We start from the raw sequence: 18,337 nt of genomic DNA, 5'->3' as shown, positions 1-18,337 counted from the left end.
TCGTGGTGGAGAAACAACTTACTACTACAGGAAAACTGTTGCTAACTAGCCTTAGCATTTATTGCTAAAGCATTGCAAGAGCAAAGAGGAGGGTGAGCAGCATGTACTTGAGGTTGATTGACAGCGATAAGACCCTCCCCCTGGCTCTGATCGGCTGTTTCTGACCAAGCTGTGTGTTTCTGCAGTGAGCTCTGGGTGAAGGAACAGGAGCTGCACATGGTGAAGGTGTTGAAAACATATTTTTATAAAAGTTTCATAACCACCTGAAACTATTCATACCTGGGAAAACTAAGATTTTAAAATATTTTTATTACACACCTATTTTTATTTACTTCCTGAGACGCAGCGCCGCTGGCGCCACTTAGAGCCAACATGTTTAGGTGTTGCCTGGATGCTGCAGTGGCTGACAGAGATCTGAGTAAATACTGATTATTTTATGATCAGCTGCACTGAAAGCAGAGAATCCTCCGAAGTGACTCAGTTTCTGTCAGGCTGACGGCTGCAGTGACTCACCAGCGGTTCAATATCTGGAAATGTCAAAGGATCATGTCCGCGGCCCGCGGGTGCCCCGTGTTTTATTCAATGTCCCCGTCCAGCCTGTCCCCGAGCGTCTCTGCAGGCCTGATGAATCAGGATGAGGAGGAAAGTGTCGTCTCCTCCCTGTCTGGACTTTGATCTGCTGCTGCTTCTCTTTCTACCACACAGCAAAGCAACAGGATCAACTCCTGGAAACGTTGAGCTGATGATATACCTCCTTTTAGAACCAGAAATATCCCAGAGAAACACTTCTTCACATTAATAACATTTTGGAAACTTGACTGTATGTCCCTGCTCCATATTTATGAGCATCTTCCTCCTCTTGCCTTTCTTATTTTCCTCTGGTTGTGTTCCTTCCCGTCTCTCTTCCCTGCAGTCGGATGTGAAATTAGAGCTGCTGTCAGACGGTTTCAGCAGGTCCTGTAGGAGAGAGCTGCCACAGACATTTATGCTTTGGCTGCACAACAAGATTACAGAGGCTGCAGGACAGCAGCCCAGAGCTGGAAGCAAACAACCAGGAGGCTGGAAACTCATTTCGGTTCATACAGGAGGGATGGAGGCAGGAGGAGGAGGAGGAGGAGGAGGAGGAGGAGGAGGAGGAGGAGGAGGAGGAGGAGGGAGAGGAGGAGGAGGAGGAGGAGGAGGAGGAGGAGGAGGAGGAGGAGGAGGAGGAGGAGGAGGAGGAGGAGGAGGAGGAGGAGGAGGAGGAGGAGGAGTCTGCTGTTCGTCTGCCAGGAAAAGAGCATTTTCACAAATAATTATAATAAACAGGACAGGAGAGATGGATAAAAACGGTTCTCCTGATTTCATTCGAATGACCAGAAACGAACCCAAACAGTCTGATTCCAACCAAACAGGGAAGATTTTACACAGATTAAACTGTAATCTGTGATTCTTTACGTCTTATTCTGGCAGCGCGTTCGGTGTGAAACAGATTTGTCTGAGGTGTTTCAGGTTACACTTCCCAGAGTCTGTCAGACTGAAGTGGGAGGAAGTGGGAGATCTTTCTCTTGATGTCTGGCTGCTCACCTCACCAGCAGGGGGCAGCAGAGTCACAGAGGGCCGAACAGACGAAGCTTCAGCTCGTATTTATCCGACAGATTCTTCACGTTAGTAAGGATTCAGTTTATTAAGGAGTTCCTCAGGCCTCAGTGTTTGGTCTTATTGTCTTTAATCCAGGAATATTTAAAATACTGAATGGTATGAATTCAATATCTGTTGTTATGCTGATGATGACCAGATTTTCCACTCAGCCTGACTAATCAAATCAGATGGATCAATAACTGATTGCAGCAAGACTGGATCCTTCCGAAACACATCAGCCGTCCCTCCATTGACCGTATAACTGCATAATTCGACATTTTGAAAATAAATTTGCTGAATGGAAACACGCCAGTTATGAAAAAACTCATGTTTTGTATAAAGTATTGGCACTATGATGTGGTTTCTTTGGTTTATTTTGAAAAACTTTAATGGAAACTTTTTCTTTTTTTGCCTCACATGAGTCACATGATCGTCATCCAGATGTTCCTGCTGAACCAACCCATGAAGAAGACGACAGGAAGCGGCAGGAGGAAGACGGCGCTTCGTGTTTTTAATGACTTATCATGAGAACAAACTTATTCACATGGGATTTTAACTGCGTTCCTTATTTCATGAAAAACCTGCAATTGACAAATTGTGGATTTTCGACATTAGTGGAATTTAACAAAGCTTTGAGACATTAAGATCAGAAACACCAGGACTGGCTAGTAAACTATTTCCTTGGCGTCACTTCCCCTTCCACTGCCGCAGCTGGACTCGTCCAGAAGCTGCACGGCCGTTGGACATGTCCACAATATGTAATAACATCAAAACAATGTCACTATCACAGTTTTAGCCATATATAACACAAACCAGTTTCACTCACCAACATTCAGACGGGAAATCTCACAAAACCTCTCGACGCCAAATCAGAGAAAACAAACATGGCCGACGATGGCGGAGCAATGGTGATAGTTTGTGTTTAACAGAATAAAACATTATAGAGACGTCTCCATTGTGCCATCTTACAGGCTTCACTCATCATGAGTATGAACTTTAAAAGCTGATTGTCCTGATGGATCCTAAATGTTCTGAATGAGAGGCAGATACTTCGGGTCCCGTCCAGCGGAACCAGCTCACAGCTCTTCATCTTTCTGAAGTAAATGTGTAATTTGGTATGATACAAATCTTTTTATAAGTCAGAACACTTTGATTTGTTTTTCTCAGAACAAACCATAATGTGCGTAGCAACCTAACTTAGCAACAGCTAATTTAATTGTGTAAAAATTAAAAGGTAATTTGCAGTAAGTGAAAAAAGATGCCTGCTGTTTTGTTTTCCCTCCACAGCGAAGAGGCAGTAAACATCTCCGTCTGGGGCAACATTAATTACTTTATTTACCTCTCAACCTTCAGCTCTCATGATGGCAGCAAACTTTAAAAACACGACTTTTACAGAAACACAGTGAAGGGCTCCCGTGTCCATCCTTACCTTGGTATGAAGTTTGGCGATCTGCTTCTCATCGATGTTGGGCTGTCTGTAGACTCGGCTCTTGTAGCGAAACTGTTGGAGGAAAACATGATTAAACATCTTCATGGCCACTAATCTGCAGTTAACAACCTTCCCTCAAGTCAGAAGTGGAAATTGCCCATCTGTAGAAATCAGCATCACTGACATGAGAAAACATGCAAAACGACGACATCCCTAAAATATAAAGACAGATTCTAATTGTTAGAGATTTTTTGGTATTATCATTTTGTTGTTACTTTAGTTCATATTCAGTCTAATGTTAGAGCAGTTTAAAATGTTCTCTTCTTTAGTGTGTGTATTAACTGACCTGGGGGTCACAGTTGCCTGTTCATCTTCAGGTGAAACAGTTTGACCAAGATTTGAACCGGGCTCAGGCCGTAAATCAGATATCGCATCTGGAACTGGGTTGCTAGTTGTTTAGGTAAATTGTTTTACGACCTTTGCTGTGTTTAGGTAAAATGTTTTACGACCTTTGCTGTTTTTCCTCTGCTGTCTATCTTGCCTATCCTCCCTCTTTGAATTTTGAAAATAAAAGACAAGCTCTACCCAAAGATCTTGAGAATGCTCTGTGAACAGCTCGGAGGAGCTGACAGAGTTTTTTCTCCTTCTGCAGAAGCTTTGTCATGAAATTCATATACGTTGTCTGTGGTTCTTTTATGTAGGTTCTAGGAAAATACCTATCACTAATCAACCCCGGCTTCAAAATCCAATATGTCTGCTCTGAGTTTGAATCATTTTGGGTAAGTCCAGTGATTTTTACCTTCCTGTTCAGAGTCCAGTAATCTCTCCTGTTCCTCCAGTGAAGAGCTCGGGTGGATTTCCATCAGTCTAAACTGGTTCTACAGATTCTCTGCTCATTAGTCGCCTTAAGTTGAGCCAAACTCTCTGATCCACCAGCGGCTTCACTGAAAAACACCTCATGGATTTAAAGGTTCTTCTTCTCTTACCATCAAGTCTCCCCCTTTGGGGATCACTGGTTCTGACCCAATGTGGTTCTGGGTCAAATCCAACTTCAGAGGTAAATTGATTCATGGTTTCATCATTTTGACTCCTGTGTGATTTGTCTGGAACATGAACCTCTTGTATCCTGCTACAACAAACATCATGAATTTGGGACTAAGCTAACAACACAACCGTTAAGCTAGCATAATGAATAGAAACAGCAGGTGGCGCTACATCACCACCTGCTGTTCTAAAGTGGAACTGCACATCCATCGGTCTCAGTTGACTGAAGGCCGTACAGAGCAGCTCCACCCGTTTGCGTTTCAGGATCCGTAGATTTTCTGTGGAACGTGACTCCAAATTGTTTGTGGAGAATTTGTGTATTTGCACATTTTTCCATAAACCATATGTTAAATATTTGAAATAAGATGCAGCTTGGATGATACTTGACAAACGATTGGCTGGCATTGGTAAAGCAGTCAGTCCATGTTTCTTTGGAGATGATTGACTGCAGAGGAAAAACCACAGATGTAAAGGAGGAGCTGAGACGGTTTCCACTCGGTGTAATAATGCATATTAAAATATATTTGGTGTTTAAAGTATTAGTATTAGTTATGAGCGTTTTTAGAGGAGATTTGCAGAATGAAGCTACTCTTGAGCGGCTGTGCTTCCTAATCTCTGTGAGTGGCGGCTTCTGGAAACGTTTTGCATTCAAACTGATTCCTCATTTGGGAAAAGGAGAGACAAATGTTTGTGCTGCTGCATATCTGCTGCCGTTCCTGTAAATAAATGAGAAACGTTGCACTTTGCATGACTGATGTGTGATTTCTCCTCTCCAGGGATCTTTCATGAAACAGACAGGAAGTAAAAGGAAGCTAGTTTGGGATTAGCAACCTGGATTTGGGAACAGAGATTATCGGTTTGGGGCTGAAATGATCTAACCTTGCATGAGCCTTAGAAATTAATTTTCAGATTGTACACTGTAAATCTTTTTTGTGCAGTTTTAGCACAAAAAAATATCAAAAACTTCAAGTGTGTTTAACAAATATTCTTTAAAGGGAAGTTATGATAAATGTCCAGAAATCTCAGCAGTTCTACATTAAACATGCTAAGCAATAAGATTCTGTCCTGGCAGAATAAAAATAAACTGACTTGAATTTGGTTTCAGACGTCAGCACTACTCAGATAAAAGGATGTTAGATTAGGATCATATTAAATGTCAAATCTGCCTCATGAATATTACAGATGTAACGGGGGGTAATAATCAAATAAAAGATTTCTCTGCTGCTGCTGCTGAGGGAGTCTGAAGCTCAGATCTTCTCCGTCTTGATTAAAAGTAATGAGCTAACGGACTCCAGCCGCTCTGAGGTAAAACAGACCTGAACTGAGGATGGCGCCGGCTGAATGCCATCTGCTGAAGTTTCAGAGACGCTGCTGTCAGTGAACCTGCAGCGTGTCGATAATCTGGATCAGCGCAGCCAGAGGATGTGAGATAAGATGTGAGCTGAGCCGGGAAACCAGATTACACAAACGCTTTGGGGTTTTAATACTTCATAAGGAACAAAACTCTGAGGAGTTCCTGAAAATCAGGACTTTCATTTCATCGATTTGTGAAAGAAAACGTGCAACATTACCAGATGAGAGATGAACGTCAAACTGCAGATCTACTGCTGCCCTTCATCCCTCCATCTTCTCTCCGTCTGTTCTGATCTACATTATAATCTAATATGTTGTTACCTACGGAGAGCCATTTCAGCCAAAATTAAATACATAAATGAATAAAAAATGAGTTAAATAACAACCTTTAAGTGATTCAGAGCAAGTATAAATACTGCATCAAACTCAAAATGTTACAAGAAAGTCTTTTAATGAAAGAATAACTTTTTTATTCTGTTTTTTTTTTTTGCTCCTCCAAACAGACTTTTTTGGAAACTTTAGTTTCCAAAACCAAAGTTATGGAAAATTTATTAACTTTCATGACTTTTGCTGACTACTCAGTGTTTTAGTGCATGTTTTACTCAGAGAGAATCTGATTGGTGTCACAGACACTTTTTAACAAACAGGAGATGAAAGGTGATCTGACCTGCAGAGGATATGAAATATGATGATTATTTCTGCTTTAATCTGAGACATCAGAGCCAGAGAGGCAATGAAACGCAGCAAACCGCCACAAAACGCCTTCATCTGCTTTTCTCTGGACTATTATATTCGCTCCAGTTGTTTAAGTTAAAAATTATCAGCAAATGACTTTGAAATCCGACTGAGATGCTCAGAGGAAATAACTTGTTTTGAAATACCACAAAGAAACTTCACCAACCAAACTCCTCATCAAACCAAGAGTCTGTAAAATAACTGCTTTACAGATTCAACCGACATCGAAGCTCTGATTGGACGGACGCTGACCTCCAGGCAGGGGACGCCCTTGCTGATTGGCTGTGGGTATTCTCGGAGGAGGCGCTCTTCGTCCAGGAACTTGCCGTCCCTCCCGTTGCTCGCCGGCTGGAAGAGGCCGTAGTTCAGGACGTCCTTCAGCGTCTGGTTGAGCGAACACAGGATCCGCTGCTTGGCGATCCAGACCGTCGCGTCCGGGTTGAACCGCATGCATTTCTGACGGCGAGCCGAGGGAGAGAGAGAGAGCGCAACACAGAACATCAGTAATTCAATATTAATTATTCAGCTAAAATAAACAGGGATGAAAAACGGAAAAAACCTGTAAGGGAGCAAAGACTTTTCCAAAAAACTCTGTTTTCACAGAACAAAAATACAAAATGATAACAAGTATGTGTGTCTAGTTTCTACTGCAAATATCAGCTGAGACAAAACTATCCATCAGGGAACTTTTCAGGAGGATAACTGAGCTTCTTTTAAGTCAATAATTCCTTAATATTGATGAAAAACTTATAACATTTCCCATGTAAATTTATAGAAAACAAAACGTTGAAATTTCTTGGTTTCAAAAGTTAAAACTTTTAGACTTTTGAAGACAAATTTTCTAGGAAATTTCTTTTTAGTAAATTTCTGTGATTAATCTCAAAGTTTGATGGCAGAAATGTTTCTATCTACAATCACCCTAATAGGCCGTCAGAGTTTTATCTAATGACACATTTTCATTAGAAACTGGACACAAATACTTGGTAATTTTTAGTGTTTCTGCAACATGAGGCCCAGTAGGACCAGTCAACACGTCCAGCCAGTCCCAGTTCCTGTGAACGGAGCCAGTGATGGGTCACTTTGCTCACTGGCGGGTCACTATGAGGTTCTGTGCAGCTGACAGAACCTCTCTGGCCCGCTCGCCGGTCCTGCTTTCAGCTCGAAGTGAAACAGACACACAATGGCGGCTTCCTGCCCGGCCTGGCTGTGGGAGGATCAGCGGCATTCAGGAGCGTTTCCAGCTGGATGTGCTGCTGCTGGGCGTCTGCAGCGGCGAGCCGCCTGGATAATCCCATCTCCTGGCAGGAAGTGGGCAGACTCCGGGACAAGGACGAGGCAGATGCCTGGATCCGGTCGGGTCGAGACAGAGGTGTACATTTAAATCGCTTTCCATTATTGTTTCCTCCTCAGCCACAAACAGCAGCTTCTTTAGAGACATGCTTTAGGTTTTAATGAACAGCTTTTTGTGAAATGTGGCAGCAGTATGAAGGACAGAACTGGAGTTTAGAAACTTGCAAAAAGCGACACTTTAAAAAGATAAACCTCTTTATAGTTGAGATTAAACAAAACAACCAGCAGTAAAACTAACTAAACGAGGGAAAGAAAGTTATCAGACTTCAGGACTGGATCAGTTTTACCTGACAGACCAACACATAATGATAAACAGTTGTTAAGTGAAAGGACAAGAATATCTATAAAGTGTGGCAGACATTTAAAATTTGCCACAGTTTCAACAGGTTGGCCATCGAGAGAAACTGGAACCACTTTAAGGTTTTGTTTAGATCATTTAATTAGCTCTACATGCTTAAGAGAATGAAAAATGTATAATAAATAATAAAGACTTTGCGGTATTCTGATTTAGTAATGTAATTATATTAGCTGTGTTACCACCCCCAGGCCACTAGAGGCAGTAGGAACCCCGAAAAGATGCGACTAAGGAGCAGATTTAGAAGTTCACTGAAAGCTACAGAATTTGGTAAAAACTGTGAGCTTTGCTGAAGTAAATAAAGACACAAGTTCAAATTCCTGCTGAGAGGAGCTCCTCCAATCAGGGCTCCTCCGCAGCTCTGATTGGCTAAGCAATGTAACGTGATCCTCTGATTGGCTAAGCAATGTAACGTGATCCTCTGATTGGCTAAGCAATGTAACGTGATCCTCTGATTGGCTAAGCAATGTAAGTGATGGCAAAGCGGCGCGTCATCACGACTTTACACAGTGTGTCTTTACCTCCGCTGCAGAGGCTCCACCGAACCCCTGGGGTTCGATCCAACCCAGGTTGAGAACCACTGGTCTAAATTAAATCAGGTGCAACCTGTTATCTTAAAAATGAAACAGTGATCAAAGTCCAGCTGTGCGATTGATTCTGCAGCCATTTCTACTAAAGTCTCAGCCGTTCTTAGAGAACAAACAGGCAGACCGAGGAACCAGCAGACCAATCAGGGAGAAGCTCAGAGGTTTAATGCACCTTCATCAGTGCAGACAGAGTGTCTGCATAGTTTAGTCTGCATGGGCAACATCAATCAGCTTCTGCTACAAGCTGGAATATTTACTAAAATGTAATTCTCAATAGATAAGTTACTAGTCATTTCTTTGACTTGCCTGAATTCCTTTGCACATGTGGATTCTACAGAGCAAGACGACAGACACAAACCTAAACCTGAAGCGATGTGTTGGCTTATGCAACCCAAACACAAAGGAGATCTGAAGCCGTTATGAAGGGTTTGATCATCTGTGAAAAATACAAACTCTAGAAAACAGCTGCTGGAGTCGATGGCAGCTGGAGTTGGAGTCACATGTTCTGCAGAGATCATGCTGGCCTGAATTATTCAGCTCATTTCTGAGTGGATGGCTCCACGTCATGCTGAGATCCAGCAGCACCACAGAGCGGTCAGAGCGCACATGTGAAGCAGCGCACAGCACATGTGTTCATACAAACATGTTTCACACAACAAATCATCACTGATTCCAGGAGCTTCAGGAGGTCAGCTCAGGGTCAGCGCAGACCAACTCAAACCACTCCGCTCGTATTTACACAAACCCTTTTCTCAGGTCTCTGCAGCAGCTGCTAGTGAGTGTGTGTGTGTGTGTGTGTGTGTGTGTGTGTGTGTGTGTGTGTGTGTGTGTGTGTGTGTGTGTGCGTGCGTGCGCACACACTGTGTCTGTACTTTTAGGTTTCACAAGAGTGAAAAGATGTGAAAGGAAAAACAGCATCCAGGTGGAAAACCAGGTTTATGTCAGAGCTCTGAGGCAGCCACAAGCAGGATGACACGTTTCTCCATCCCAACGACCAGAACCCGTCCAAACCAGAACCCGTCCAAGCCAGAGCTGCAGCAAGGCGGCATCGGCCGCGCGTCAACGTCACGGTCGGCATCCGCCACACGTCAGTGGCTGCATGAGGTTTCAATGCGTTTCATAAAGGCAACAGCTGGCAGGTGATTCAGCTGTTCGGTGTTTCATTTCTGCTTCTGAGCTCTAATTTCACCGGATCACATCATGTTTTACTCTCTGATCTCAGGTGTTTATTTCGCAGCCAGAACTCAGCCTGCCAACAAAACCCAGACTCTTCAGAAGCTGCATTTCCATCACAAATGTACAAAACTTTGTCAATATTCTGCTAACGACAAAAAAAAACAACGAAAGTTTGCAAATGTAATAATTCCATTAAACAAGAAGCACAATAAAAATCAGGCGTAAATAAGTTTGTTCACAAAATAATAAATATAATTCATGTATAAAAATCAAAATATGCATAAAGTTATGATCACTTTAGATGCTGCATTAAAAGCTGCAGACATTATGACGTAATAAATGCCTCCCCGTTCAACCATCTGAAAGAATAAAACCTTCCCCTCTGCTTACGATCAGACATTTCACTTGGCATTAAAATGAAAAACTACACCACATGTCTCCCACTCATGATTCACACTCCTCTGCGTTTCATCGGGGAAACGAGGCAACGTGGATCCTGTTGGTCACACCTCGTTAAAGTCTTCACATCTGAACACAAAGAGGTGAGAAAATAATGTGACGACTTAAAAAAAAACTAGGAGTATCTTACAGAAACCGATAATTAGCATCAGCATTCGAACGGCCAGAAGTGACGTTAATATGAAGAGAAACGGGGAGAGAGGACTAATTAGAGATGTTTATCAGTGCTGCAAAAATAACTTACTGATGAACAAAGGAAGTGGATTTGTTCACATTCCTCCTGATCCAGTTGAATGTTTCTGAGAGTTCAGGAGTAAATAAGAAGCTGCAGTGAGCTGAGACTCTGAGATCACGCAACATAAAATAAGAACTGTGAACATGTGAGGCAGCAAAAAAAAACCCGCCTCACCATCTGGAAAAACATCAGTTTTACTCACACAACCCTTTATTTTAATTACACCAGTTAGTTAAAGGCGTCACTGATTTGTCTGAAATGCCAAAGAGCCAAACATCAAAACACATCAGCATCTTCCAGACGGACGGAGGAGCAGAGGATCCTCCTCCAGACCAGAACGATTCAACCAGCAGCAATAAAACCAAACACTCACCAATTAGCATAACACCAAAATAACTGCAGGAGGAATATTCAAACTAAGATAGTTTAGCATCTGACTGACATTAAAAACACAAATATTAAGATTTCTTGCACAACTGGATGTGAATTCAGGCAATAAGTGGAAGAAGAAAAAAAGATTCAAAGCTTAATAAATTTATCCCCAGCAGATAAACTGGGCAGGAGTAACGTCTGTGTGAAACAGGAACAAACCCAGAGCTGAAGCTTAAACATCCATCATTATTATTTACTAAGTTTTCAGCTGTTCGGAACATTTAGGGAAAAATTCACATTTTCTGTCTGTGAACATAAAAGTTGTGTTTTTGAGCTAAACTGGGGCGGCTAGTCTTGATGGGCAAAATTACAAAAACATGGGGCAGCAGTGAGATGGGCTCTAAAATCCAGAAATGATACCAAGAGTCACTGTGCACTGTAAAAAACCACTAAAAACAAAAGATTTTAGAAGCACATTTTATTGTCCAGTGTTAAAAGGACAGGTGTGTGTGTGTGTGTGTGTGTGTGTGTGTGTGTGTGTGTGTGTGTGTGTGTGTGTGTGTGTGTGTGTGTGTGTGTGTGTGTGTGTGTGTGTGTGTGTGTGTGCAGGTGAGACAAACGGCTCCAAGCTGTTCCTGCAGGTTCAGGTACAAACAGAGGGAAAAAACAACAAAAGTCTAAAAACTATGAAAGTCTCAGAAAGTGTGGAGAACCGATGAACCTGTTTATCCACAACAACAGAAGATCTGGAGGTGAAGAAGAGGAGCATTAATCACTTTGGATAATATTTAAAATATTCTATTTTGCTTTGTTAAAGCAGCCAAAACCTGCTGCTGAGGATATTTAAAGCATTTTATTATGAAAGGAGTAGAAAATGATGCAGTTGGATAAAAACACTCAGATCTGGACTGAGCCAACCGAACAGCCTCTCTGGAGTCCATGTGTAAAAATAAACAGTTCATGTTTCAGTTTGGAGTCATGAATCCTAACTGCTGCTCACCGTCTGCTGCAGGTCGGGGATGAGGACCTGGATCACCTGCGAGTTGGACTGGATGTCGTCCATGTGGTTCTGCGGCGGCTCGGCGGTCGCCCTTATCGTCTCGTAGATGGTTTCCTCCCGGGAGCTGTCGGAGGCGCCGTCGTCGGAGTAGTCGGAAAAACTCTGGGCCATCTCGTCCTCGCTGGAGGTGGGGCTCCGGGGCATGCTCAGCAGGGCCGGCGGGTTCAGCTGGACCGGGAACCAGAGGGGAGCAGAGGTCAGTTCATTAAAACGGAGGAATTCCCTTCACTCCCATTACAACGGCTTCAGCCGCCACAAAACACAGCAGCTGCTGGTTCATCCTCCTCCGTCCTGAAGCTCCCAGGAGAGCCACTGAGAGCCACTGAGACCCACTGAGAGCCACTGAGAGCCACTGAGACCCACTGAGACCCACTGAGAGCCACTGAGAGCCACTGAAGAGCCACTGAAGAGCCACTGAGAGCCACTGAAGAGCCACTGAGAGCCACTGAGACCCACTGAGACCCACTGAGACCCACTGAGAGCCACTGAGAGCCACTGAAGAACCACTGAAGAGCCACTGAAGAGCCACTGAAGAGCCACTGAAGAACCACTGAAGAGCCACTGAGACCCACTGAGAGCCACTGAGAGCCACTGAGAGCCACTGAGAGCCACTGAGAGCCACTGAGAGCCACTGAGACCCACTGAGAGCCACTGAGAGCCACTGAGACCCACTGAGAGCCACTGAGACCCACTGAGAGCCACTGAGAGCCACTGAGACCCACTGAGAGCCACTGAGAGCCACTGAGAGCCACTGAAGAGCCACTGAGAGCCACTGAGAGCCACTGAAGAGCCACTGAGAGCCACTGAGACCCACTGAGACCCACTGAAGAGCCACTGAGACCCACTGAAGAGCCACTGAGACCCACTGAGACCCACTGAGACCCACTGAAGAGCCACTGAGAGCCACTGAAGAGCCACTGAGAGCCACTGAAGAACCACTGAGAGCCACTGAGAGCCACTGAGACCCACTGAGACCCACTGAGACCCACTGAGACCCACTGAAGAGCCACTGAGACCCACTAAAGAGCCACTGAGACCCACAGAAGAGCCACTGAGAGCCACTGAGACCCACTGAGACCCACTGAGACCCACTGAAGAGCCACTGAGACCCACTGAGACCCACTGAGACCCACTGAAGAGCCACTGAGACCCACTGAAGAACCACTGAGAGCCACTGAGACCCACTGAGACCCACTGAGACCCACTGAAGAGCCACTGAGAGCCACTGAGAGCCACTGAGAGCCACTGAGAGCCACTGAGACCCACTGAGACCCACTGAGACCCACTGAAGAGCCACTGAGACCCACTGAGACCCACTGAGAGCCACTGAGACCCACTGAGACCCACTGAGACCCACTGAGAGCCACTGAGACCCACTGAGACCCACTGAGACCCACTGAGACCACTGAGACCCACTGAGACCCACTGAGAGCCACTGAGACCCACTGAGACCACTGAGACCCACTGAGAGCCACTGAGACCCACTGAGACCCACTGAGACCACTGAGACCACTGAGACCCACTGAGACCCACTGAGAGCCACTGAGACCCACTGAGAGAGCCACTGAGACCCACTGAGACCCACTGAAGAGCCACTGAGACCCACTGAGACCCACTGAAGAGCCACTGAGACCCACTGAGACCCACTGAGAGCCACTGAGACCCACTGAGACCCACTGAGACCCACTGAGACCCACTGAGAGCCACTGAGACCCACTGAGACCCACTGAGACCCACTGAGAGCCACTGAGACCCACTGAGACCCACTGAGACCCACTGAGAGCCACTGAGAGCCACTGAGACCCACTGAGACCCACTGAGACCCACTGAGACCCACTGAGAGCCACTGAAGAGCCACTGAAGAACCACTGAGAGCCACTGAAGAGCCACTGAAGAGCCACTGAAGAGCCACTGAAGAGCCACTGAAGAGCCACTGAAGAGCCACTGAAGAGCCACTGAAGAGCCACTGAGAGCCACTGAGAGCCACTGAAGAGCCACTGAGAGCCACTGAGAGCCACTGAGAGCCACTGAGACCCACTGAGAGCCACTGAGAGCCACTGAGACCCACTGAGAGCCACTGAGACCCACTGAGAGCCACTGAGAGCCACTGAGACCCACTGAGAGCCACTGAGAGCCACTGAGAGCCACTGAAGAGCCACTGAGAGCCACTGAGAGCCACTGAAGAGCCACTGAGAGCCACTGAGACCCACTGAGACCCACTGAAGAGCCACTGAGACCCACTGAAGAGCCACTGAGACCCACTGAGACCCACTGAGACCCACTGAAGAGCCACTGAGAGCCACTGAAGAGCCACTGAGAGCCACTGAAGAACCACTGAGAGCCACTGAGAGCCACTGAGACCCACTGAGACCCACTGAGACCCACTGAGACCCACTGAAGAGCCACTGAGACCCACTAAAGAGCCACTGAGACCCACAGAAGAGCCACTGAGAGCCACTGAGACCCACTGAGACCCACTGAGACCCACTGAAGAGCCACTGAGACCCACTGAGACCCACTGAGACCCACTGAAGAGCCACTGAGACCCACTGAAGAACCACTGAGAGCCACTGAGACCCACTGAGACCCACTGAGACCCACTGAGAGCCACTGAGAGCCACTGAGACCCACTGAGACCCACTGAGACCCACTGAAGAGCCACTGAGACCCACTGAGACCCACTGAGAGCCACTGAGGCCCACTGAGACCCACTGAGACCCACTGAGACCCACTGAGAGCCACTGAGACCCACTGAGACCCACTGAGACCCACTGAGAGCCACTGAGACCCACTGAGACCCACTAAGACCCACTGAGAGCCACTGAGACCCACTGAGACCCACTGAGACCCACTGAAGAGCCACTGAGACCCACTGAGACCCACTGAAGAGCCACTGAGACCCACTGAGACCCACTAAGACCCACTGAGAGCCACTGAGACCCACTGAGACCCACTGAAGAGCCACTGAGACCCACTGAAGAGCCACTGAGACCCACTGAGACCCACTGAAGAGCCACTGAGACCCACTGAGACCCACTGAGACCCACTGAGACCCACTGAGAGCCACTGAGACCCACTGAGACCCACTGAGAGCCACTGAGACCCACTGAGACCCACTGAGACCCACTGAGAGCCACTGAGACCCACTGAGACCCACTGAGACCCACTGAGAGCCACTGAGAGCCACTGAGACCCACTGAGACCCACTGAGACCCACTGAGACCCACTGAGACCCACTGAGACCCACTGAGAGCCACTGAGAGCCACTGAAGAGTCAACTGCACTGAACGGCTTTTCTTCATTAGAGAAACTGCATCTGTAAGCAACCTGCAGCAACCTGCAGCAACCACCAGCAACCAGAAGCAACCTGCAGCAACAAGCAACCTGCAGCAACCACCAGCAACCAGAAGCAACCTGCAGCAACAAGCAACCTGCAGCAACCAGCAGCAACCTGCAGCAACCTGCAACAACCTGCAACAACCGGCAGCAACCTGTAACCAACAGCAACCAGCAACAACCTGCAGAAACCTGCAGCAACCTGTAACCAACAGCAACCAGCAACAACCTGCAGCAACCTGTAACCAACAGCAACCAGCAACAACCTGCAGCAACCTGTAACCAACAGCAACCAACAACAACCTGCATCAACCTGCAACAACCTGCAACAACCTGCAGCAACCTGTAACCAACAGCAACCAGCAACAACCTGCAGCAACCTGGAGCAACCTGCAGCAACCTGCAACAACCTGCAACAACCGGCAGCAACCTGTAACCAACAGCAACCAGCAACAACCTGCAGCAACCTGTAACCAACAGCAACCAGCAACAACCTGCAGCAACCTGTAACCAACAGCAACCAGCAACAACCTGCAGCAACCTGTAACCAACAGCAACCAGCAACAACCTGCAGCAACCTGTAACCAACAGCAACCAGCAACAACCTGCAGCAACCTGTAACCAACAGCAACCAGCAACAACCTGCAGCAACCTGTAACCAACAGCAACCAACAACAACCTGCATCAACCTGCAGCAACCTGCAACAACCTGCAACAACCGGCAGCAACCTGTAACCAACAGCAACCAGCAACAACCTACAGCAACCTGTAACCAACAGCAACCAGCAACAACCTGCAGCAACCTGTAACCAACAGCAACCAGCAACAACCTGCAGCAACCTGTAACCAACAGCAACCAGCAACAACCTGCAGCAACCTGTAATCAACAGCAACCAGCAACAACCTGCATCAACCTGCAACAACCTGCAGCAACCTGTAACCAACAGCAACCAGCAACAACCTGCAGCAACCTGCAACAACCTGCAGCAACCTGTAACCAACAGCAACCAGCAACAACCTGCAGCAACTGCAACAACCTGCAGGAACCTGTAACCAACAGCAACCAGCAACAACCTGCAGCAACCTGTAACCAGCAACAACCTGCAGCAACCTGCAACAACCTGCAACAACCTGCAGCAACCTGTAACCAGCAACAACCTGCAGCAACCTGCAGCAACCTGTAACCAACAGCAACCTGCAACAACCTGCAGCAACCAGCAACAACCAGCAGCAACCTGTAACAACCAGCAGCAACCTGCAGCAACCAGCAACAACCAGCAGCAACCTGTAACAACCAACAACCTGCAACAACCTGCAGCAACCTGTAATAACCAGCAGCAACCTGCAACAACCTGCAGCAACCTGCAGCAACCTGTAACCAGCAACAACCTGCAGCAACCTGCAGTAACCTGTAACCAACAGCAACCTGCAACAACCTGCAGCAACCAGCAACAACCAGCAGCAACCTGTAACAACCAGCAGCAACCTGCAGCAACCAGCAACAACCAGCAGCAACCTGTAACAACCAACAACCTGCAACAACCTGCAGCAACCTGCAACAACCTGCAGCAACCTGTAATAACCAGCAACAACCTGCAGCAACCAGCAACAACCAGCAGCAACCTGTAACCAACAGCAACCAGCAACAACCTGCAACAACCTGCAGCAACCTGCAGCAACCTGTAACCAACAGCAACCTGCAACAACCAGCAACAACCTGCAGCAACCTGTAACCAGCAGCAACCAGCAGCGTCCGCTCCACCTGAATGAGGCATGGGGTGATTTATGGGTCAGAAGATGAATCGGCCGGCGGCTCATCAGTCACAGATCTCAGGTGTCGTTTCATGATCGACCTGCAGGAGTGAAACTTCTAAAATAGCCTGAATGTGGAACCTGGATGGTTGCTGAACTCGATCAGCGAGTTTCAGATCTGGAGAAAAATTCAACCTGAATCCTTTTGGACTTGAGACGTTTTAAAGTAAATGCTCTAAAACATCAGCGTCAATCAGCTCCTCAGTAAAATCTAATGACTTGTGATCTCTTTTCTCAGATTGCTGAATCTGCCGCCTTCCTGTTATTTTTTCCTCCAAACCCCCACATCTCAGAGAAAACAGAATTTTTGCTGCTTTTACTATTTTTCTCCTGAGTGTCTGACTTTATCCCTTTCCTTTCCACTCAGCCTGCTCTGGGATCCTGAGGGATAAATCCTGGAAACAACACGGAGTCATAGCTGAACATGACAGACTGAGCATACAGCAGGCGAGCCGAACGTAAAGGTCAGGACCACAACGCTCACGACTCCATGGAAACGAGGAGGAACTGCCTCAAAGCTCCTCCAGCTCGGAGGAAAAGCTCAGCTCTTCTGTAAAATCAGGACCGTTAGCAGAAAACCTCCCAGGGTTTCATTCAGTACATCCTGACTTCACTGACGACTGACGTCAGCTGCTACATGGGAACATTTTCTGAATGTTTTTCCCTTTAAGGCAAATGACTAAAACGTCTGAATGTGTTGTACTGATCGGCCCGGCTCTGCTCAAACTGCCTTTATTCGCAGAACTGAAGCTTTAAGGGATGTTTCAGACATGAACCAACAACTGTGAGCTGGAAAAAAACAGGAAGCAGAAAAGTGAAGAGTTCAGAGGGAACGGTGGGAACCGTTCCCTCTGGGTTCCTTTGGGGAACCGTTCCCTCTGGGTTCCTCCGGGGAACCGTTCCCTCTGGGTTCCTCCGGGGAACCGTTCCCTCTGGGTTCCTTTGGGGAACCGTTCCCCCTGGGTTCCTCCGGGGAACCGTTCCCTCTGGGTCCCACCGGGGAACCGTTCCCCCTGGGTTCCTCCGGGGAACCGTTCCCCCTGGGTTCCTCCGGGGAACCGTTCCCTCTGGGTCCCACCGGGGAACCGTTCCCCCTGGGTCCCTCCGGGGAACCGTTCCCTCTGGGTCTCACCGGGGAACCGTTCCCCCTGGGTTCCTCCGGGGAACCGTTCCCCCTGGGTTCCTCCGGGGAACCGTTCCCCCTGGGTTCCTCCGGGGAACCGTTCCCCCTGGGTTCCTCCGGGGAACCGTTCCCTCTGGGTCCCACCGGGGAACCGTTCCCCCTGGGTTCCTCCGGGGAACCGTTCCCCCTGGGTTCCTTTGGGGAACCGTTCCCTCTGGGTTCCTCCGGGGAACCGTTCCCTCTGGGTCCCACCGGGGAACCGTTCCCCCTGGGTTCCTCCGGGGAACCGTT

General features: G+C 47.2%; 1 protein-coding gene across 6 annotated transcripts in view; it reads right to left on the bottom strand.

Moving 5' to 3' along the window:
• The window catches only part of LOC103463007 (SH3 and multiple ankyrin repeat domains protein 2), a 189,521-nt gene that overhangs the window by 114,473 nt on the left and 56,711 nt on the right, over positions 1 to 18,337 (bottom strand). For all 6 annotated transcript variants that reach the window (XM_081605588.1, XM_081605589.1, XM_081605585.1 and 3 more), the window contains 3 exons: positions 11,716 to 11,943; positions 6,434 to 6,637; positions 3,050 to 3,121 (listed from right to left, as the gene is read on the bottom strand). In XM_081605588.1, coding sequence (XP_081461714.1) covers positions 3,050 to 3,121; positions 6,434 to 6,637; positions 11,716 to 11,943 — 504 coding nt within the window. The remainder of the gene's footprint in view (positions 1 to 3,049; positions 3,122 to 6,433; positions 6,638 to 11,715; positions 11,944 to 18,337) is intronic.

Source organism: Poecilia reticulata, chromosome 3, assembly GCF_904066995.2.
Source record: "Poecilia reticulata chromosome 3, P_reticulata-male-v2, whole genome shotgun sequence".
Taxonomy (NCBI): domain Eukaryota; kingdom Metazoa; phylum Chordata; class Actinopteri; order Cyprinodontiformes; family Poeciliidae; genus Poecilia; species Poecilia reticulata.
Note: the sequence above shows the minus strand (reverse complement) of the source record. Positions and strands in the feature narration are given on the sequence as shown.